The 23,586-nt window shown below is 44.4% G+C and overlaps 1 protein-coding gene across 2 annotated transcripts in view; it reads right to left on the reverse strand.

Annotated features, from left to right (window-relative positions):
• The window catches only part of FHIP2A (FHF complex subunit HOOK interacting protein 2A), a 32,269-nt gene extending 13,519 nt beyond the window's left edge, over window positions 1-18,750 (reverse strand). The window contains exons 1-11 of one of the 2 annotated variants that reach the window (XM_037063833.1): window positions 18,387-18,750; window positions 12,136-12,214; window positions 9,268-9,437; window positions 7,319-7,423; window positions 6,738-6,860; window positions 3,751-4,044; window positions 3,166-3,362; window positions 1,444-1,558; window positions 844-920; window positions 568-760; window positions 209-378 (exon numbers count right to left, since the gene is read on the reverse strand). In XM_037063833.1, the coding sequence (XP_036919728.1) occupies window positions 209-378; window positions 568-760; window positions 844-920; window positions 1,444-1,558; window positions 3,166-3,362; window positions 3,751-4,044; window positions 6,738-6,860; window positions 7,319-7,423; window positions 9,268-9,437; window positions 12,136-12,214; window positions 18,387-18,431 (1,568 nt within the window). In that variant the 5' untranslated portion in view covers window positions 18,432-18,750. Of the gene's footprint in view, window positions 1-208; window positions 379-567; window positions 761-843; window positions 921-1,443; window positions 1,559-3,165; window positions 3,363-3,750; window positions 4,045-6,737; window positions 6,861-7,318; window positions 7,424-9,267; window positions 9,438-12,074; window positions 12,215-18,386 lie in introns of those variants that run through there. The other variant, XM_037063835.1, reaches the window with a different exon arrangement.
• Between the last annotated feature and the right edge of the window lie 4,836 nt (window positions 18,751-23,586).

The raw sequence follows: 23,586 nt of genomic DNA on the forward strand, positions 1-23,586 counted from the left end.
AACTCAAGGACGCAGTGATTTTGTTAGATTTAATGAATAGACAATACCACTTATAATTTAAAGGGACAGTGATATCAAGACATCTAAGTTTTATTTTTAAAAAACTTTAAAAACTGTTGAGGTTTTTTTTATGAATCAAGGGGAGAAATAAGAGAAAATTACGATTCCACGTGAAATGCCGAGCTCACGGAGACGGACAGAAACTTACACTGCCCCCGCTATCAATCCGTTCTCCACCACATCTTTGTCTTCTGGGCACACGGGTTTAAACTCCGTGTAGTTCCTTTCTCCCAGATTTCTTAGGACCAAGTTGTAAAGAATGTGCTCATTGGGCTTTTGTAACAGATGTTCAAACATCCTTAGCGTCATTATGCTTATCTGAAACCAAAAACAACAAATGCTAACTGAAAACTGTCTTTAAGTAAACCGTTCTTCTTACTGTCTTGTGAGTCGTACTGGCCATTTTTAAAGCAACATAAAAAGAGGTTGTATTCAAAACATCACAAGTATATTAAAATCAGTACTTCAAAGACTCTAAGTCAAATTCTAAATAATTGCATCGCTTACCTCATCAGATATGTGATCACAATGTTCAATTAACCTATGTCTTAAAGGATATCTGTTAATCTCTGCCAGGGTTTCTGGTTCCCTCTGTCCTCCAAGGATGAAAAACACCATTTCTTGAAGCAAAACGTCAGAGGTTACTTGCCGAACAATGCGATGCAGCATTGCAGTTGATGTCAGAATACCCATCTCAGAACTAGCGAAACAAACAGGTAATTAGGAGGCAAAAATAACACAAACACAGGGATTTTCTTTTTTTTAAGTAAAGAGGACACTCACGTTTGCATTAACTGAGGTTCCATTACACCAATAAAAAATCTTTCATGAACGGCTTTGGCAAGAGCAACGGCAGTAGTCTGGAATACAGTATAAGCATCATTATGTTTTTTAATGGAAAACAGATTAATATGTAACATCAATAAATCAGTCTGCATCCTCCATTTGACTTAATGGGTAAAATAAACTTGCCTATTGACTATCTCACTCGATGGTATATGAATATGTTATTAAGTTCTTTATATTTTATCTAAATTTCCACGAACAAGACAGACAGGATAAATGCATCAGCCCAATCACTTTATGGTAGTGACATGTCTCCAAAAGAGAAGGAAGACTGATGTTAGCTTATGAAGGGTTGTTCTTATATTAAAGAGATATAAAGGCAGGATCTGAATTGTAATTTATTCTAAAGTTGTAACACACACAAATACACACACATACACACTTCTTTTGTTTATTCGGTTTAAGTATTTATTTTGCTAACTGTGGTATCTTAAGGCATTTAAGATACATTTGGGGATATAAACTGAGGATTCAAATTTCACTTAATAGACATTTACAAATTTTTAAATGTTCAATAAAAAATTAAAATATTCAAACCTTTTGTGCTTCCTTTATGAGTTGATCGCAATAATCAAACCAGGAAAGAAATGAAATTAAGGCTCGTTTTCCCGGAAATGCCGAAGCATCTTCTTTATGACTGTATGAATCCAAACTGTAAAATGCAGAAGAAATGCTTGGTCCGAAGGTATCCAAAGGCATTAATCCAATTCAGCACATCGGAAAAATGAAGGCACGCAAATGAACTTACACAGCGTGACACAGTTACACGGGCAAAGGAGCATGACTACTGGAAGAGGGTTTTATAAAAGAAAGCCAAAGATTACAGAAACTGTTAGAGTGGGCAGGGATAGGAGGAAGCTCCGGCTGGACTTTGCCAAGACGGACATCCTCACAGTAACCTGAGTCCGAGGAAGAGACCACCAATGCTGTATTGCTGCTTTGTTCAGAGGGCACCAATCCTCAGCTCCCACGGGGGGCCAACAAAAATAAAACTGCACGACATTCCCTGCTTGGGTGCGACTTCCCCAGCCTCACTCTGCAGACCGGGGGAACCTCGCCTGCGCACGCAAACCCCAAAAAAGCTCTTTAGTGCCTACTTTATGGCTAATTGGCATTTCTTTTCTCGGCAGAACCTGAGAAAAACCTTTCAAAAACCTTTTAAATAAAAGTTGTAAATAATTTCTACTCATTCCGTGTGCAAAGAGGGTAACCAAAGCAGAATAGGACTACAGGAGAAAATCCATTCAATAGGTCCTCATACTTCTGCCATAAACTTGGCCAAGTAACAGGAAGGAAGAGGCGGAAGTTCTCAGTGTCGGGGAGAAGGAAAGGGGGGTAAAGGAGAGTCTGCCAAAGGGAGCTGCTGGCCTGTTTCTCTTCCTCCCACCTGAGAGTTAACAAGTGGGTCTGCCCACCCATGTGGACAGGATACAGGGAGGAAAAAAACAAGTAAAAACCAAAGAAGGGTCAAGTACACAGAAAAACAGTAACAAGTTATTATGTCAAAATATTACATTGTTTGTAGGTGGTGGGATTATGGGTGATTTTATTTATTATGCTTTATGTAGTGCTTTTTAGCAACTTATAAGTGTCTTACAACAATCATATTCTCCTATGAGAATCAAGGTGGGGGGGGGTTGGGGGGAACCCATGAAACAGACAAGACTGCTCCAGGGGCCACGGAACTTATTTATAAACAAGGAGATAACTTCTTTTAGGATTAAAAAGAAAAACAGATAAAGTTATCGGCCTTAATGTGATTAAGGTGTTAAATGACCATTATAATGAACAAAGGAAAAGTAGCTTTCCTCCAATGGCTGGACTTCTCTCATACCCATCCATTACCACTGACTGATAACAACCATGAAATGATCCTCACAGAATCACTATCACTAGTAATGCTGACCTTGTTCAAAGAGAAATGGGCCTACCACTGCAAAATACTGGGTCCCACACAATTAACGCCCTGTTTTATTACAAAATCTTTTCTTACAAAATCATCAGCATGTAATTCTGTAGCCTAATACTATCACACCCAAGCACACCATAGGACCTTTTAAGTGAAATGTTCAAATTAAAACTATAAATTATTACATCCATGTTATTAGGGTGTATGTGTATATATATTTATAGATAAATTATTACACCCTATCAACCACACTCAAGCAGGCCTTACTTCTGCCAAACCCTGCAGAAATGGATTTAAGGTGTAGGTGTAAGAAGTCACTTGCACGGAATAACACAATGAAAGGTTCTTACCCCCAGTTAATCGCTTCCACCGTTTCAATGTCCAAGGGGTCCACTGACTGAGGTAGGGCCTTGTACAGGGAGGCAAGCCTGTCGGTCAGTAGTTCGCACAGGCAAGTGCTCTGCGTGAGGCACTTGGCTGCCGCAGGCTCCGGCAAGCTCACTAACAGCATCAGGCCCTCGCAGGCCTTCACTGCAATCCGGCCATCCTGCGGGCAAAACCACACGCCCTCAGTCCTCAAATCTGACAGCCTGGAGCTGTGTGAAAACTCACAACTTTAAAGGATTTAATGCTTTACACTAAAATAAGAATAAATTTTTTTCTTTCTTTTTTTAAAGATTTTATTTATTTATCTTTAGAGGGGAAGGGAAGGAGAGAAGGAGAGAAATATGAATGTATGGTTGCCTCTCGTGAGTCCCCCACTGGGAACTGGCATGCAACCCAGGCATGTGCCCTGACTCGAATCGAACCACGATCCTGTGGCCCGCAGGCATGTGCTCAATCCACTGACCTACACCAGCCAGGGCTTTTTTTCTATTTTAAATGCATGTAACTGATCATACTGGGGGGTGGGGGAATGAAAGACGACCACTCACAGGACTTCTCGTGAGGTTCAGCAAAGAATTCACTAAGTTGTAATCCTGGTTTGGACGGACGACCGAGGCCTCTGGCAGGGAAGCGAGGCTGAGACTCTCCAGGCTCGAGGACAGGTCTTCGGGCTGAGGAGCGGACCTGTCCTCCGGCCCCTCGGGCTCTGTCCCCGTGGCCCCAGGCAGCTCCTCGGGCCCGCAGGGCTGTCCTGCGTCTGCGGACAAGGAATCCTGACTCCTTAATGTGTCTTCTGAAATAACAGTCGGTGCTCCTTTGGAAGCCAATGACTTCAACTTATTCTGAAAAGGAACAAATGTTTTGTAAGATTCACATCAAAAACCTTCTAAAACAGAAATGTAACCAGAGTCTTGAAAATAAGAGCACTCTAACAATAGCCAGAGGGGAGGGAGGAGGGGATGGGGGTGGGGGGTGGGGGAGAGAGAAGGGTTTTCAGGAACTACTATAAAGGACATTTGGACAAAACCAGGGGGGAGGGTGGAAGCAAGGGAGAGAGGGAGGTTTGGAGGGGGTAGAGGGGAGTGGTGGGGAAAAATGCAGACAATTGTAAGTAAACAACAATAAAATAATTTAGAAAAAACAGAACTAGTATTTGAATGGATTTCTCCATAATTCCATATTTTTCCAGGTATAATACACACTTTTTGCCCAAATTTTTGAGGAGAAAAATAAGGATGTGCATTATAAATGTGTAGTGTGTGAGATATCTTGTATCTGTTCTTGTGTTTTAATTGTTTGTTATATAAAATTTCTTGTACCGTAATTTCAAAAGGTTAAAATCCTTCATAATACAAAAACCAAGTATCTAAATATAAATAAATAAAAACTTGAATTAAAAAATTAAAACAAAAATTTTTTTCCTGAAAGTTTGGGCCACAAACATGGCTGCACACCGTATACAGAACTGCACTGCACATGGCAAAATACAGCCGCATTCACTGTGTAGCCGGCACAGGGACAGACACAAGCGCCCTGACAGACCAGATTCTCGCACTTCCACAAGCTGGTTTATTTTAAACGGCAGGGGCACTTCTGATAGGCATTACACCACCTACACAACGTTTCCCACTGACCGCGAGCACAGAATCGTTACTGACTGCCATTGGACTTCTGCTAAAAACAGCTGATGTGGGTGGGAGGAAAGGATTCTGGAGGTTTCGACTGCAGACAATTTTCTCAATAATTGACTACTACGATTATATAGGCTCGAAGTTGATTCTCCCAAGATAACTTTTCTAAGATGATTTTTCTAAGTTTTTTCTCCTTACAATCCTGCTCTATATAAAAAGTAAGATTTGCTTGAAACGTTGGCCCCTCCTATACACATGCCCAAACACAGAGAGAATCTTAACTGAAGCAAATTATTAGTTTCAAGGCAAAAGTGTCTTGCTTTCCCTCTGAAGTTAAGAGCAAAAATCAAACCACACACACTAGTTTGGATCCATCATAAACCAGCTTCTCCACAGAGCCTACCACTGTGTTTTGCCCATTACAGAAGCATATTAAATGCTGAATGAGTTCAAAGTTCCACTTCCCAAGTCATTTTATAGTTATTATAAATCACTGTTAAAAGTACAGCATAGACCACTCTTCTTGAGAAATAGAGCTCACTGTACATGTTAAAAAAACCACACCCAATTCTACGGAACTAAATAAACACTCCAAACAACAGCCCAATTTCCTATAAAATCAGTGCAGATCACAGTGTTTATGAGTGTAAACATTTATTTCATCAAAATACTAGTAACAGTTAGGAGTGGTGTCTCAGATAAGAACGGCAGGAGACAGAATCATCTTAGAACAACACTCCTTAAACTAACGGTTCTCAAGGTGAGGCCCAGACTTGTCAAAACGAGCTTCCTCGGGGCTCCCGTCTTTTCATCAGAGCAGCCTTAGAGGTTTGGGGAAGCAAGCACCCACCCTCCTTTCTCCTGCTTCCAGCCAGAGACCACGCAGAGTTTACCTCCAAGTTCTTCCGAACACATCACTTCACTGCAACCCAACGCCTCCAGCTGAGCTATAGTCCTTGGCCCCTCTTGTCTTGGTTCTCCACCAGCCTCCCAGTTAGTCTCCCTGCTTTTCTCTCTCCTCCAAAGGAATCCACTGTGTAAGACGCTGCCACCAACTCCCCAGTAACTTCTCAGGGCACCGGTTCCATCGCGTACTAATACCCCTGTTCAATGGCTCCCCAACAACTGCAAATTCCCCGTCCTGCCATTCGGAGCCTTCGACGGTTGCTGGTCTGCCTGTCCAGGTGCCCCTCTGACCACCTATCCTAATCCCACTGTTTCCTGAACACACCATCAACTTGTCTTCATTTCTTTCCTTACACCCACCCACTCTTACCTAAACACGTTGAAGCTCACATCAAAGACAACTTCTTCTATGAAGCCTTTCCTATGGTAGAGCAGCGGGAATCTCTTCATCCTGTAAATCCTTCAGGAGCGTTTGTTCTGTATCTTTCTTGTGAACTCACCTTACTCTACCTTAGACTATGTATTGTATCTGAATATCGGTCTCACCTTCGTCACCAGCCTATAAACTCCCTTAGGGCGAAGACAGTTTCTAACTCATTCACTGTATGCACTTAACCCAGGTACATGCGAGCTACTATAAATCTAAGGTGGACAAGATTTCAGAGGCACATGCTTGAGAACTGAAAAGTACTTTCGTGACTATCTATACTCACAAGTAACAAAGCTGCATTTCTCTGAAGATTCACTCACTCGGTGTGTGGTACTTACACGGTTATTACGCAGTGTGCTTGGTACTAGAGAATCTATGGGGACCTGAAGACAAATAGAACTGAATCCTTGTCCCCAAGGAGCTTACTACCAGCAGGAGAAAGTGAAATGCGTATAAAAACTCCAATACCAGGGAAACTGTAATGACTGACATTGACAGTATGTGAATAGTCAATTCTCGTAACAGTTTTAACATAAATGTACTTTGAAGACTGGTAACTATACAATACCTCCAGAAAGAAGTTGACCAAATAGGGGTCTTCCTTCAGTTTCGCACACACAATACAGAGAAACTGGATTTCTTCATTCTCCGTGGGTGTTGCAAGGACTTCCCCACACAGCCGAATTAATTTCTGTCAAAAATTGTTCCAAAAATGTTTTCATTTAGGTTATTTTTTACAAATATGTAAAGAGCCATCTATTTACCTTAAGGATATTTAAAATTTTCCAATAATACAAATAGCTTGCATTATTGATACAACACTATTTATAATCACCAAGATCAAAGTAAGTTTACTGGTACCAAACTTTTCAAATACATTACCCTAAAGAAAATTAATGAGGTATGTAAAAAACTCTCCTTGAGTTGTTATGGAGATAAGTTGAAGGGAAAATTAACGTATAAAATTTTAAAAGGAATACGAAGACATGAGGTACATTTAATACAATGTCAGCTCAACTACTTCCGAGTTTGCATGTTATTTTTAGAGTCACTTCCTGTATTGTTTTTATGCTCAAAAAAAAAATTATTCCAAGTAGCACCTGCGCCAAGGGAAAGCAAACGAGTACATTTGCGGGAGGGAGCCAGTACCTGCACGGGCCTGTGCACGTTGATGTGTGGGAGCAGCGGCTGCCTGACCCTCCCCAGGAGTTTGGTGTAGAATCCCAGCACCTGCTGTTTCATTCCTGGGGGACACTGGGCACAGGGGGGGGGGGCAGACAAGGAGAAAACAGACAATACAAACACGCTTACTCAAGAGCTTAAAATACAGGGGGGACAATGGATGTGACTGTATTCCACCCTCCAAGGCAATGCAATTAGCCAGGATAAAGTTCTCAATCAATTATTGATGGGTATTCCAGGAATAAAACGACGTCTGGGACTATAACATGGCATATGGGACCATATGGTGAGAACACACTGTCCAGATCGGAGTTTGGTTCAGGCAACGCCAACCTGCTTGTATTGTCACTGCTAAGGTGACACGAAACTATTATATCAACTCGGTGGCAAAGCCAGGCCAGAATCATGTAACTTACACGAATGACAGGTAATCACGAACCCTCCAGCAGGTACATGCAGGAGTAAATAAAACTGAACACACATATGTAAATTAAAGGATTCCTATGGTATAAACATCTATGATGTAGCCCAACAATGTTATTTTAGGTTAGTCGCAAAATTATTTCTATTACAATTGTAGGCAATTAATACGTAATAAAGAAGTTGGTATAACATGCCACTTGTTTCAAATATTTGCTTAGAAGTAGGCAAAACTTGAAGATTACTCACATTGTGAATTAAGAGAGTATGAATTAATGTCATATGTTCTATGATTAACCTATTTAAACTGCCTCAGAATGAAAATAGTCACAAAATGAGTAGCATTTCCAAGTCATCATCATAGATATGCTATCTGAAAGTAGTATAAACTATAATCTATCTAAGGCACAGTATTTTCTAGATAGCAAATACCTTACATTATTCAGCTGAAACACTAATAGAAACAATCACCTATGTCAAAATAAATTTACTAGTAGAACAATTACTAGTATTTGCTCAAAAATCGATGAATAGTTACTCAACTTAGTGTTATATGCAATCCCACTCTCCAAAGGACAGGAGAAAAGAAGGCGAGGAGGGACATGAAGGTATTAAAGGAAAAGAGGTATTAGGGAGATGTGTTGCCTAGAAAATGTAAACTGAATGAATTCAACTAAAAAATGAATTGGTAGTATAGATTAGTTAAAAAGAATTTGTCTTTAAATTATTTGGAACTCTTCTTGGTGGTTAAACATAATCTATCCATTTGTTTTTTTCTCCCAGTTTGATTTTCACATGTGTTACAGAAATTCACAGAACACAACCACAGAGTTGAGGAGGGCACTCGGCGATGACCTCCGTGTTTTTAAAAACAGGAAGATTAACCAGTGAGCCTTGTTGGAGGTCTCGGTAGGTAAGTGACAAAGCCGGGCCTCCCAGTCGGAACCCCAAGTTCTTTTCCCCAGCCCTCACAGCAGTGCCCGCCCGGTTTGAAACCTATCTTTGTAAGAAATGTGAAAGTTTTGTGACACAGAATATTATTCATGTAACACCAGCTCTGCAAAAATAAATTCCTCAAGATTCATGAGGCCTACATACTTGAATGGTCTCCACTTACTAGCAGAGTTCATGTCAGAATAATCAGTGACACTCTTTCAGGATTGTGAAAAATAATTCCCATTTTTGGAACCTAATTCCATGGGGTTCCTACTCATTTCCTTTGATTCTGAGCACATGATTATTATCATAAATGTTTCCACTGTGATTCTAAGCAGCCTGGGGTGTTGTTGTCTAGGGTACTTAGGAGCTTTGCTATCTCCATGGAAAGTATGTTCACACAGGCTGCACAATTTCTTTTTTCCACAATGTTGACTGAAATCCTGCCATGCTTAATGTGTATCTCTGTAATTAAGTTTAGTGCTTGGCAGCTTCCTTCTCTCTAAGACATGAATACATGCATTACGTGCCCAAGGACAGGATGTGGATTAGAAACTCACATCAGCCTTCCCTAAGGTATATAATGTTTCCAAGATCTTGTGATGAAGCAAGTATTCCATACACGGCCCCGTCTCCCCAAATTCTCGTTCTTTTTCTTCTTGCACCAAAATATCTAACATCTGTTCCAGATGAGATGGAATATTCGTGTCTGTCACTGGGGCTTTGTCATCTAAACAATGAAAAAACGTGCATTAAACATTCCAACACTTTTAAACTGCATATTTAAACAAAATGTTTTATTAAATATTTTCTTCAACATTAAACTGCATATTTTAAACTGCATAAGGTTTACAGCTGTGAGTACACGAGACAGTTAATTCTTCTATTTCCCTTCACTGATCACTGCATTATTTCCTGTACTCCACAGAACTGAAGTCCTAGCTCCTAAGCTGCATTTAGGTCTCCGGGCCTTTGCACCCGCTGTTCCCTCCTTCGCCACCTCAGGGCCCCCACTTGTCCTTTAAAACCCAGGTCAGACGCTGCCTCCTCCCATTTCTCCCTCCCGTGTCCTCTTTCTGTGCCTGACATAAACATATTTGTCCCCTACTTTTTTGTAGTGTACACACTTGTTTCTGCTACCAGATTGCAAGAAAAACCATTTAAAGCAGGAACATAAATCCTTTCTTTAAGGCACTTCCTTGAAGCCACTGAGTGGCTAAAAGAGAAAAGGCAGCCCCCCGCGAAAACCTTTTCTGCACATCTGCTGTCTAACATCGACAGAAAGCTGGAAATTACCTTTCAAGGGATATGTATCTACTTACAGAGACTTTAATTCATTGCACGAATATAAAGGATTTTTTCTTTTCAGACGAATCACCCGTGACCCTATCAGCTTCCCAAACCAACCACTGTCATTTTTCTGTTCATGCCTCCTTCCAGTTAAGTGACATGTGTCCGCTCTGCACACCCACCAGTGTTCACCTACACGTTCCTCAAGGGAGCCCACAGTGCTAGGGAGCAAAGCTGCTGGCTTTCCCTACTGTAGGGGCCGCCAAACTTGACCCCAGGACAAATCCAGCTTCGCTGTCTACTTTGATAAAGCCGAACTGGAACAAGGTATGCTTACTTCTTTACATATCATTGACAGGTAGTGTACATCACAACCACAACAGAGTAGCTGCAACAGAGCGCATAGGGCCTACATCTGGCCCTTTACAGAGAAGGTTTGCCAACCCCTGACCCAATTTATTCCTGTTTCCCCACGTTCACTCTCCATCCTTCGTACTCACTGAGAAAAACAGACACAACCAGAAGATGATGTCTGAAGACCCCCAAAACCACATCTACCCACTTCCTGCATTAATACCCAGATGTTCTGCTGTCTACCTTATTTTTACCGAGAAACTGTTCACAAGCCCATCTAAAGCTGAGCCCCAGTTTGGGCAGTAGATCCCATCCCCCCTCGCCCACTTAGGGATATTGCTCAGAAATGACCCCATCTGACTCTTGTCCCTCCTTTTCCTCCCTACGGGATCATTCCCATCACATCATAAACTGCAGTATCTTCCACCTTTAAAAAAATAACCCTCGTTTGATGCCACGGCTCCCCCTGGCAGCAGCCCTGTTTCTCGGTCCCCTTTACACCAACAGCCCCGAGAGAGCCGCCTTCCGAACTCCAGGGACCCAGGCTGTCTTGCTGTCCTGGGCCGTGCTCATCATCCTCACCCCGGGACTCTGGGCCCTAGGGCTCAGCTGCTGGACACCCTCTCTCTTCCGTCTCCCTCACCTTCTAAACGATCTCATCCGGTCCCATGACTTTCAGTGTCTCTAGTCTGGACCTCTGCCTTAACTCCCAGAAGCCTATTGCCAACCGTCCACTTGCCACATCCCCCCGGACAGATAATGAGCATCTCAAACTTAACTGTGTTGCAAATTCTCTTTCAAACCTGCCCCTCCTGCAGTCTCCTCACTCTCGGTGAGCAACCTCTCTATTTTTCCATTTCAGCTGCCTAAGCCAAAACTTTGGACTTATCCTTGGCTCTTATTTTCTCATTCCCAATATCCAGTCCATCAACAAAACCTCCTTCTTCGTGTACCCGGAACACAACCACTTCTGACCACCTCCACCTGGGCCTAAGCTGCCATCAGCTCTCAGACCACCGCGGAAGCGCCATCCCTCTCCTACCAGCTCCCCTCTCAGCCCTTCCACCCACGCCTTCGCCCATGCCAAGGCGGTCCCTGCGGAACAGCTTCTGTTGCACCTGTGCTCAAAACGCTCTCCTGGCCTCCCGCCTTGGAGTGGAAGCCGAAGCCCTGACCACCCCTGTGAGTCGGCACCCTCCGCCTGCGTGCCGTCCCTGCCCACCGCCCTTCTCCTCCTCTGCTTTCGCTCCGGTCACCATGCCCTCCTTATAGTTCCAGCCGCTGCTGAGCGCCTTCCTGTTCCAGCCTCCGGGTCTGTGCACCAGGGCCTCTTCCTGGAACCCTTCCCCACCCCCAGACCGGCTTCCTCTCTCCCTCGACTCCAGAGCAGACGTCCCCTGGGGCAATGAGGGTTTCTCAACCCCAAATGAGCCTGCCAGCCCAACCCAGCAACCACTTCTACCCACTTCGCCTGCTTCGCTTTCTCTTTAACACTTCTCCTCGGACACTCTGTATGTATTTGTCTATGTATTGTTTGCTTCCCCCCATCAATGTATCAGCTGTTACGATCTTGTCTGTTTGACGGTTCTGTCCCCCAGTGCCTGGGACAATGCCTACACAGAGCAGGTGCTCAAGAGGCACATATTTTTAATGAGCCTAAAAGAGGAATTAAAAGTAAATTGTTTATACAATTAAATAGAAAATAACTTCGAAAACGAATAACCTGAAATACATTTTGGTCTTCACAAATTTTCTGTTCAATGAACATCAGTGCTGTTTCTTACCCGAAGTCTCTATGTAGTAATGAGTAATCGCCTTCCAGTGGTAAACGAAATCTTCTTGCAAGGGGAGCGAAGGCGCCAGCTGCACAAACACATCCAAAAGGACCACCGTTAAGACAATGGCATTGAAGTTTCCCCTCAAGTGCAACCCTGTATTTGTCTAGTAATCATAGAAATAATGGGTGAGCTTTAATTGGCTCCTATGTCAGATATCAAAGAGAAACAAAATGAGGTGAATCCCAGAAAGTAAAAGAATGATGTATTAAGAAAGTGGGAAAACACATTTATCAACATTATTATTCAACGACAGGGTTGTTTTGTCCCCTTCCCCGGGAACTAGTAACTCCATATGGCTTCAAACAGTGTTAAAGGAAAACACACACTATTCTATTAGGAAAGTATCAGTAAAATGAAATGATCGATAACCAAGGATCTTTGTACCTAGGACTTTGACCTGAAAACAGTACAAAGCTGCTACGGAGTCAGCTACACGTCACCAGGACTAGAACGCACACCAAAGTCGGCCCCGTGACCAGATTAAACCGCCCCCTCCTTTCAGTGACACACAGATGCCATTTCTTTTTTAAGCCGAGATTAGGCTGAGCATACTTTCAGCAAAATAACCATGTGAACGAGACACTACCAATTTCAAGTCCACAAAGTCAAAAATGTTTTACATTTTAGCTTTGAAATTTACTTCAGAAGTTTTAAGACCAAAATTATATCCCTTCAGCCAACCTCCAAGTATTTCAAATGTGTGTTAAAATGGACAGAAAAGACTCGGGTGCACCTTCAACAACATTTTCTTTTGCAGAGAGAGAGAGAAAGAGAGAGAGAGAGAGAGGGGAAGGGGGTACCCTAGTACGATAAGTAAATTCTGGCGACAAAATGCAGAGTTGACCCAGCTTTCTTAAACCAGATAGGTTTCTATTCTGGAACCCTGGGCATTCCGTGCCCCCTATCCACACAGGTGACCCGAGGGTCATGTTACTGCTCCGCGCGCCTTCCTACTTGTTCCCTTTTGATTCGCTGGTATCCCCAGCAGAGAACTCAAAGTTCCGAACCTGTGAAAACAACTTCCAAACTGTTTGGCAAATGATAAACACTGGTTTCAGTACAGAAGATGAAATGGAGTTAGGGGAAAAAGGACTTGAAAATTTTTCAGTAATCATCGCCTTCTATACTTGCCTATTCATTATTCCACTCTGAATAGGACTGGGCTTAGAGAATGTAAATATTCCTCTCATTTTCATGTAGAATGTTATGAGATTTTTCAAAAACACTTTAAAATCTTTAATGAAGGAGTTAAAACCTTTGAGATCACTATACTTCCAAGAACACAGGGAGAGAAATTACTTGTGGGACACTGAGAAAAAAACTAGAAAGAAAAATAAAAATGGAACTGTTAATTTGGGAAAATAATCTTCCTGAAATTTTTCGATTAAAAAAGTATCTGTTTTAATCAGCTGCTTGTTTTAAGAATCTTCTTCTGAACATAAAACTTCTCATTTTTTAGACATGTTTATTTATACGCGCGCACACACACATATGCCAGCTTCACGTGTAGTTAAATGTATTAACAATTGGGACAAACCCAAATGAAACTGGTGTTGAAAAAAATATATGTGTTGTGACTTGTCAGCTTTTTCGGAGGGAACCTCCTGGGTATATAAGATCATAGCATCCTCATTCCAAATTACTCTACCAGTGGGACTTAAGCCCGTTTCCAGGGTAAGTCACTAAATCAGAGGAATTTCAGGACTTGTGTGAGGACCTTGGTCATCACAGTCCAATTCAAAGAACGATGTTGTTGCTTACTTACAAACACCGCTCTCCCAGGAGTTTGATTTAGAGAAAAAAAGCCTATTTAAGTGGCAGGTGAAACTAAATGACTCGTAATTTAGTTTAGTAACAGTCTTGTTGAAACATGAATACATTTCCTTATTTATGGAAAACTTCCTTGTAAACTTGCCTCTTTCATTACTAATTCTACTATGCAAATTTACCTGCTTTACCTTTGCATAAAAACACGTATACCCTGGGTTAAAAAGAGGGCAGAGATGTGTGAATGAGTATGAGGGGATTCTAAATTCAGTTGACTTTTCCAATACAGAGATTAAACTTTTGAAAATATATGCAATCACTATTTCAACCAAAAACTGGCAATAAATGCCTGACTTATCTGCCTGCGGCTTTCTCCGGGAGGCCCCCCCAGACTTCGCGCCCAGGATGGTCTTTCCCACCTGTGGGGGGCGCACCCGCTACCAGTCCGCTCCCTCTCCCCCCACGCTCACCCCGCGTTTGTATCTGTGGAATTGGCCACCTTCTCCGCTAGACTGTCAACTCCGCCAGTGCTAGGACTATGCTATCACTTTCATCCCCGAATCCAGTTTCCAACTCAGCGATGGCGCACAGGAACCATGCAATAACATTCACTGAGTGAATAAGCAAACGCCAAAGCAGTTGCCACTATCTAATAAGTAGTTACATGTCAGGCGCTGTGCTACGAAGTCCACACTTGCTGTGTGGTCTTCAGTTCTCACCACAAACTCCTACTTCTCCCAGACAAACTCCCATGAGGACCCAAAGCCAGATTACTGCCTTGCCCAGGCAAACACGGCTTGTGACTGGCGCCTTGGACTGTCTTTCTCCAAGACGCCTGCCACACAAAGCATCTCACCCCGTCTCGTGTCGATAACCCACGCGAGAACTCATGTTCGTAAAGCCCCACCTGCTAACTGCTGCACACGCATCACGAACATGCCAGGCCCAGATCTTCTAAAACGCTTCTTCCTCCCCCCGACTTTTCTCGTGCCCATCCCCTCTCCTCTGCCTCCCAGTCCAGCTCAAGGCTCACTCCCTCCGGGAGCCTTTCCCTGCTACTCCAACCCTCAGTGCCGGCTTCAGTTGTCCTTCCGAGCTCACCGGCTGAACAGACGTCCAAATAATGACACTGGTTAACATTTACTAAGCTCTTCAGGTACATTACCTCATTTAAATTTTCAAAACAATTCTAGGAGAGGGACTGGAACCCTCTTCTGTCTGGCTCAAAGGGCTAAGCCACACTCTTGTGCACTGGTTCTCCTTTAACTCCTGTGTTTATTTGTTTTGTCTCCCAAATTAGACTGTAAACTTTGTGGGCAAGGACGCAGGCACATCTTGTTTCTCTTGCCGTGCCATGCCTTCTCGGCTGGCTCATTAAACATGTGCTGAATGTCCGAAGGACTCGAGTCAGAAATCACTTGTTGGAAAAGAATAAACTTAAGAAAACATGGCGTATGTTTGATGTGAGGTTTTCACTCCCTGGGCAGAGTCGTTTTTTAAAAGAACTGCTGGCCCCTCCGAAGCATCACTAACTCAACGATCACATCAAGTTCTGAAAGATGACAGCCCTGACACTATCCTTTATCCTCTTGGAACGCGCCCACCCTTTAAAAGGATGGAACTGGCTGGAATTGAAAAGGCACCAGTCCCTGGCACATTACCTAGGGCAGACCAGGCCCTCAACAAATACTGAATTGTGCTATTTGGGAGGCATTTCATTTATGCTTTGGAGAATTCATATGAAACTGATCCAGTCCAATTTCTGAACAAGAGAGGCCTGATTTCAGATTGGTGACATGTGGCAACTAACAAAACAGACTCATTTCATGACGCTTACTGGCCAATCGTTTCTATGCTGAAGACTGTCATTTCTGAAAAGAAAGGCAAGAATTACAAGATTCGCTTTTGATCAAGGTGTGAATTTCTCTCTTTAAAACTCAAAACACAGCCTATCAACTTAATAACATATTTTCAAATACTAATCTTTGAAACTATCTTAGTTCCTTTTTCTTTCTTGTAAGTAGTTAATGGAAAGTGAGGAGAAACCATTAATTAAACAATAAGGAAAACTGCACCTTTAAGCCTCATTTAAATGACTATGTATCTGGTCAACCCTAAAAAGTCACTTGAGGGCTGATTCAATTGAATGAAGAAACCTAAATGTAATAATATCAAAATGGGAAAACATTAGTGTCATAAATGGCACAACTGAAAAAGGTCATGTGTAATCCTGATACTTCTGTTAAGTGTAATTCTTCATCAGAAAATACTGAGCATACAAGACAATCACGGTTCGATTCCCAGTCAGGGCACATTCCTGGGTTGCAGGCCAGTTCCCGGCAGGAGCAAGTTCCCAGCCAGGGATGCACAAGAAGCAACCATACAGTGATGTTTCTCTTCCTCTCTCCTTCCCTTCCCTTCTAAAGATAAATGAATAAAATATTTAAAAAAAAAAGAAAATACTGAGCATACAAACTAAAAGGAGCACAAAGAAAAGCGAATGAAAAGAACTGAGGAATGGTGAGTTTACAGAAAAATGTTGAGCAAATAAACAGAAATGAATAAACAGAAACCAATCTTAGGCTAGAAAAAAATATTCCTCAAGTACCACAAAGATGGCTTATTTATCATTAGGTATTGGTTCATTCCCCAGAGATATGGTTAGAAGAAAAAAAAACAATATGCCAATTTTTTTCATGAGCTTTAACCTCCTATTGGGAATTGGTAAGTATCACAGCAGAAACATCAACCCTAAGCCACTTAAAACAACGGTGTTTCTAAACTCAGTGTGTCAGTTCTGAGGGCCCAGTGAATAGAATCCACTCTAACTTTCTCTCTCGCCTCAGCAAAGTAGAGAACCTGGATATTGCAGAGCAGAGTCAGGCAATTTACATGGATAATTTGGCAGGCGCTAACACAGTTATAAAAAGATAATGAGGACAGAAAACACAGGCCTCAGGGACAAAAATGAGCCATCCTTTTCAAAGTAGTTACCCCATAAATATTAGCCTGATAGGGAAAGGATATAAATAATGTAGCAAATTTTAACTCCCAATTATCTCAACGTGAATCTGTAGTCAATGTTTAACATTAAATGACTGTCAGCGTTTTAAGCTAAGGAATAATGAAAATGTCACTGTTTGTAAATGTCACTGTTTTTACAAATATTAGTTCTTTAAACATAAAGATGCTGCACGTTGAAAGTGTAAAAGCAGGGAAGGACACATGACAGTTGTCTCGGAGTCAAAACCGTCACCTCCCTCTGTAAGACTGCCCTTCATTCACGGACACTTCCTTTCTTGAGTTGGTTGGTACGCACGTCTTCTGGAGAACTTACAGTGAAGCTACAACGATTTAAAAACACTTCCCACCAGTCAGTTAAAATAAATCTACAAAAGTTTGTTTTCATTACTGAATGACTCATGCTATTTTTATTATCTGGTAATAGAAGCGGTTCTACTGTAATTGTTTTTTTTTTTAAGCTGTGTGGATTTTAATGTGCTATATCATACAATCTGCACACAGAAAAGAAGATGGCATTTTAAAATTTATCCAAGTACTAGTTTCTTCACAGGATGCACTTTTCAATTTGGGCAAGTCTCCCAGAGTAAAGCAACTGAAGTCAAGCAGCTAGAGCTCTTATCATTCAAACCCGGGCAAGACATGTTTATTTCCTTCTCTTGGGTTAGTCTGTTAGGACATTTCAACGATGTGTGTCCACGACGGGGTCTCGAATCCTCAAAGGAGGGGACAACGGCAGGATGAACCCAGAAGGTCCAGGAAGAGGAGGCAGGAAACAGATGGCCGGGTGCCTCGTGAGGGCCCGGGCTGCCTAAACCCCACACGCTGGGGCCCTGGAAACTCCTGTGTCACATCAATCGATCAGGTCCAGCCCCAGGCCTGCGACAGCAGACGCTACCGAGATTATGGCCCGGGGTCGGGTGGGCTGAGTCCCCGCCAGAGTCGCCCCAAGGTAGGACACCTTGCGGCTCACTCACCCCTCAAAACAAAACAAAACTGATCAGTGCCGGGCCGTTTCTTTTGTCTTGCCCAAGGCTGATCACTTTTTGCCGGGGAAGTTGACGGTCGTGGAACCGGGGGCGCTCCCCGTGGCTCCGCCAGGTGCTCCCCGGCTGCCCTGTCCCCATTAGGGGAATCAGGAGACCCCCGACACCGCCGGCAGGGCCGGTTGTCCCCGGGCACTCCCGCCCACCCGCCTGATCAGGAGACGCAGCTCCGCCGGCCTCCGGCAGGAGCGAGACGAAGCGCCCTGCTCGGAGCCCGGCCCGAGGCCCCGGCGCCCCGACGACCCGCGGCGCCCGCCCCGGGCCTGGCCCCTGCGGGAGCCGGGGCCGCCGCGGGCCCGGCCGAGGCCGGCAGGGCGCGTAGGCCGCCGCCAGGCCCGGCCTGCTTTGCGCCCGCGGCCTTACCGCCTCCACGGCGTGCTGCAGGATGGAGGTGAACTTGGAGAACATCTTGTCCCGGGACTGCAGCAGCCTCTCCCGGGACGACCTAGAGAGCTCCTCGATCCGTCGCCGCCGCCCCTGCTGCGGCTGCCGGGGCCGCTCCAGAGTGAAGGCCGGTGCGGGGCGCGGGGGACGAGCGGAAGGCCGAGGCAGGCCGGGCCCGCCGCTTCAGGTAGTGGGCGCGGGCGGCGCGGCGGCTCCGGCGGGCGCTGGGACGTGGCGGGCGGCGGGGAGGGCGTTCCGCGCGGACTCCGGCCCGCGACGCTCCAGCGGCGGCGGCGGCTCCGGCTGGGACACGGTGGCAGCCCGGCTCCGGCTCCTTCCGCCTGCTCTGCCCGCCGAGGCCTGCAGGGGGCGCCGTCGCGGCCCGGGGAGGTGCCGGCCAGGCCTGCCCTGCGGCGGGTGGTAAGACGCCGCGGGGGCAGGGTGGGCGTGGAGAGGCCGAGGCCGAGGGTGAGAGCCACCGGGCTAGGAGGGAGCTCATCCACCGCCCTCTCCTGGCCTCCCGGCGCCTCCGCCACGCCCGTCCTTACGTTTTTAAAATTCAGCTGGTCGCTCAGTTGTGTTGCCAGTGGAAGTCACAAGCGGATTTTGTAGGGAAGCGTGGCCATACATGTATAGGATAACCTGAGTTCGTCTTTTAAGGGCAGATTTGGGAAAACGGTAAGAAAAAGCACAGTATTAAGGCAAAGTGCACCGTGGATTTAAACGATAAAAATTAGAGCAAATCAGCTAGTGGTGAAATGGCTTTACAAACTGTAAAATATATTATTATTAGTTATTCAACTTTAAAATAGGAAGCCCAAACGGACAAACAGCAAGAAGGGTCAGTTAATGATTTATTACCTGTGTTATTCAGATGCAATGAATTCAGTATAGCATTTTCTACTCAGTTCATCACATGACAGTGGAAAACAGTGAGGGAAAGAATTAGAAGGGATTCTAGGAAATTCACAGGTCAGACAAGTGGAGCGACAACATAAGCGCTGGAATGGAGGCTTCTTAAAATATTATGCAACAGTATGTGTTAGTCAAGCCTTGGAGAAACGCAATTCGTTGGGGCTGGTGAAATTTAGGGTGGGTTGATACAAATGATGAAAATGTGCGTATCCTGGAGAAATTTGTGTTTGTTTTTGCTAGTACTGGCATTTTATTAAAAGGACCATTAAGTTCTTGATAAGATGAGGGTGGAGTAAGTTTTGCACACTTCATGAAAACATGCATTTGCCATTGAACAGAGAAAAGGCAGAAAAGGCAGAAAAGGCAGTGCGGAGTGTAAGAGACACTCTGCCGAGCTAGGGTGCCCAGGCTGAAATCCCAGCTGTGGCGAGTTTTTTAACCACTATGCGCTTTAGTTTTCTCATCTCTAAAATTGGAAAGAACAACACGAGGTTGTGTGGGACTTTATTAACATATGTCAAACATGTTTAACAGTCCATAGTCCACAGCAAGCAATACACAGCCATTTTCGTTAGCATCATTGTTATTATTAGCAACAGTATTATTTAACAACAAAAAAATAGGGCCAGAAATCAAGACTTAAGGAGACTTTCTCCTTCCTTCCTTCCTTCCTTCCTTCCTTCCTTCCTTCCTTCCTTCTTTCTTTCTTTCTCTTTCCTTCTCTCTCTCCCTTTCTTCCTCCCTCCTTTTCCTTCCTTCGCTCCTTCCTTTCCTCCCTCCCTCCCTTCCTCCCTTCCTTTCTTCCTTTCTGTCTTCAAACTTGTGTTAAGGTTTATCATCAAATTCCACTCACTGGGCCTTATGGTGTCAGCAAGACACGTCCCCTCATGTGGTACACCACGTACACTCATGAGTTCATCGTCCACCAGCGACCTCGACTCTGAGCTCTAACAATGTGCGTAAGGAGGAGACTTGAACTAGTCTTTTCTTCTTTTCTCCTCTGTTCATGTTACTCGTGTCCTTGCATGATGGATAGACTTGACCTTAATTTTCTGTGCACTGGCCCCCAGACTGCTGGGGTCATCTTCCATTGTTTGCTAAAACCTGAAACATGCTCCTAACCACATTTTGGCTAATTGTGCCTGTTTCGACTCACAGTCCAATAATGTGCCTGTTTCGACCCACAGTCCATATTATTATTCTTCACATAATTTAAGATGGCTAGTCATATTAACCGTCGTTATTTTCCTAACCTAACTGTCCTACATTTATATGGTATTTTGCATTTTCATAATGCCTTATGACCATTTACTGTATGGGGAGGTCTGTGTAAGACAGAATTAGAGTTGTTTGCCTTTGATGATGCCTTTGTGTACTTATTATAAACACAATAAAATATATGGTTTACTTTAGATTAATAGCAGTACTTAGGATGATGAGTCATCTACCTGATAGTAGGTTCCGAGCCATACCAGCTGAACTAGACTTGTACTTCAGCAGACAGTCTTACCTCCTGTTCTCATCCTGGAATGCCTGCAGTGATGCTGTGTGGGGGCGACTTTCCTTGCAAGTCCCCCCATGGGCCACGGATGAGGGAAAACGTGACTGAGACATGATCTGCTTGGGGGGGAAAAGTGGCCAGTTTCCCAGAGGAAAAAGGCCTTGAGCAGTGGCCAGTTTCTCAGGGGGAAAAGGCGTTGAGCCCCTTCCTCCAGGGCTTTATTGGGTTGTGATACATAGGAATACAGGATGGCAAGGATCAAACAGTAGATAACATTTCAAAAAAATCTGAGGCCTTAGTTTGAGTCAGAGTCTGTCAGGAACAGAGTATAAGGGTTTCCTGCTGGAACCCTTAACATAAGAATGAAAGTACTCTTAACAGAGCAGATTTCACAGGTTATCAGGAAGTCTTTGTAATGCCAGATTTTTCCCCAGGACACCCAGGACAGCTCTAAGCAAGGCAAGAAGCTGCACCCCTCCCCACCAGGTATTCAGGCTTAAGGGGATTAGAGCCAGGAAGCGCTTCTCCCAGAGGACAAGGGGACTCCAGCTTTGTCAAAGGGGGAAGGGGTGGGGGTGGGGCTGAGAGTCCATTGCTTTTTGTTGCAGCCCTCCACCCCCCCAGTCCTTCCATGAAGGCCTCCCAAGTTATCGTGTCTGGCCTAGGTTGCCCCTCCTCTGAGGGGTCTTACCCGTCCCACCATGCCTTGCGGGCAGGGAGGAAACTGAGGCAGCATTCGCTACCAGAATCAAGCCTTGTCTCCTATGGCTCGAATCCCGGAGGTCATCTCTTGCCCTTAGCCAGAAGGGGTCGAGCCACAGTTCCCAGAACCAGGCAGAGCCGTCCACAACTACGCTGGGTTTATGACCCTCCTTACAAATGGGCAGAGTTGAATCTGCCTCAACAGGATGTGATTTAAGAACACATAGCAGAGGCTTCTCCTGGCCTCCAAAACCCGAATATACGGTTGCCTGAAGTCCACAATTGGAATTCTATTTCTTCATTCCTTTTGATACAGGGTGCAGTCAATGGGAGGCCCAGAAAAGACTTGGAATAGTGTCCAGAACTCAAAGTGTACAGGAATATTGGAGGAAATATTAAGATGTCCTCACCAACCCCCCTCCCCCCCCCCCCCGTGTCAGTTGGGGGGGGACGAATTCGGAAGGGACGAATGGAGCAGGGCCATTGAGAGCTGTTTTGCATAGCAACAGTTTTGCAGCTAACCTCTGGAATGGTCATTTAACATATCTATAACCTTTAACTGGTTTCATAAATATGTTAAATGGCTGTGGCCAAGTTTTGGGCCAGGGAGAAGTGAGTGGCTGCTACCCAGGCTGGAACTGGGGCTGCTTCTCTGAGAGAGTGCCTGCAGGAGAGCCATGTGGCTTTAGCACAGTGAGGACCCCCCCCCTCTTGGCCAGGTGAGGGGGAGAGCCATGCTGTTTTGGAAAGATGTAGACCCCTGTAGCCATTAGGAGGGAGAGCCATGCGGTTTCAGCAGAGTGCAGACCCCCTCTTGGCCAGGTGAAGGGGAAGACCACGCAGCTTTGCCAGAATGGAGATCCCTGCGGCCAGGTGAAGAAGAAAGACGCGCTTTTGGTGGAGTGCGGCTTTGGTAGAAGAGGCCCACGCAGCTTTGGGGTGCTCGCTTTGGCTGAGTGGCCTGGAAAGCGGGAGAGACTTTGACTGGAACTTGGTACAAAGAACTCTTGCCAGTGGAAGGTGCCGCATGACTTTGGATTAATTGGAGATCCTGCCTGGACAGGCAACACAGCTCATGTGCCAGCGACCTGAAAAATGGACGTGTGCTCTTTTCCTGATTTACGGTACCCGGAGTTGGGACAGTGGGAGAAGGGAGCGCTGTGTGTGTGTGTGTAGGTGTTATACCCTTAAAGACTTTGATATTTTAAGGAAGGCATTAGGCCTGAATAGCATTAAATAAACATTTTGTTTCCTTTTCACAAATCTCTGGCATTGAGAGATGTCTTTCCAATTGGCGGTGGACAGAAGACCCCAATAGATATTAGTATACCCTCCTTGGGAGGGGCCTCTGTTTTCTGAAGCAGTTTTTGGCATCCCTCGGTGGGCCAAGTATTGCCCCTCCCCTCTCGGACCCCTTGTTCGGTAACACTTTGGCTTAAGCCATATAAGAAATTCTGTTCCTGGTAAAACGAAAATACTCTTGGGAAAGATAACAAACACGTTGAAAATTCTATCATTCATTATACTTCAGGGTGAATGAATTTCTTAAATTCTTTTCTGAATGAAGTTTAATCAGTGAGGACGCAGGAACAAAAATCTATAAAACTGGAACTTGGGGTGGGGTCGAAAACAGAAAGAGGAAGAGGAAATGGAGTTAGAGGATGCCCACTTCTGAAGTTTGACCAACTTCTGGTTAGATATGTGGATTGAATTCAGTAATATTCCCTCCCCAACTGCCATAAAAATTAAGGAGATTTTTTTCGAGGTATAGACTCAAAAAGACAAATACATTAAGAGAGGAGATAACAGCAACAAAATTTTGAGAATTGCAAAGTTTTTGTCAAGGAGGTAACTGATGGAGCTGACCTTAAAAAAAAAAAAGAAGCCACTGAATTCTAAGGCAAAAATTAAAATAACCAAGAACCAGAGTAATATGCTAATACTTTCCGAGAACCTCACAATGGCCCAGGAATTGGTGGCACTGGGTACTCTGAAAGTGCAGACAGAAGTGAGACCAGAAATAGCAGATTGAATTGGAAGTTTGTGCAGACTCCTCCCCAC

The sequence above is a fragment of the Sturnira hondurensis genome, unplaced genomic scaffold, assembly GCF_014824575.4.
Source record: "Sturnira hondurensis isolate 20B ecotype Veracruz unplaced genomic scaffold, ASM1482457v3 Scaffold0014854, whole genome shotgun sequence".
In the NCBI taxonomy this organism is placed as follows: Eukaryota; Metazoa; Chordata; class Mammalia; order Chiroptera; family Phyllostomidae; genus Sturnira; species Sturnira hondurensis.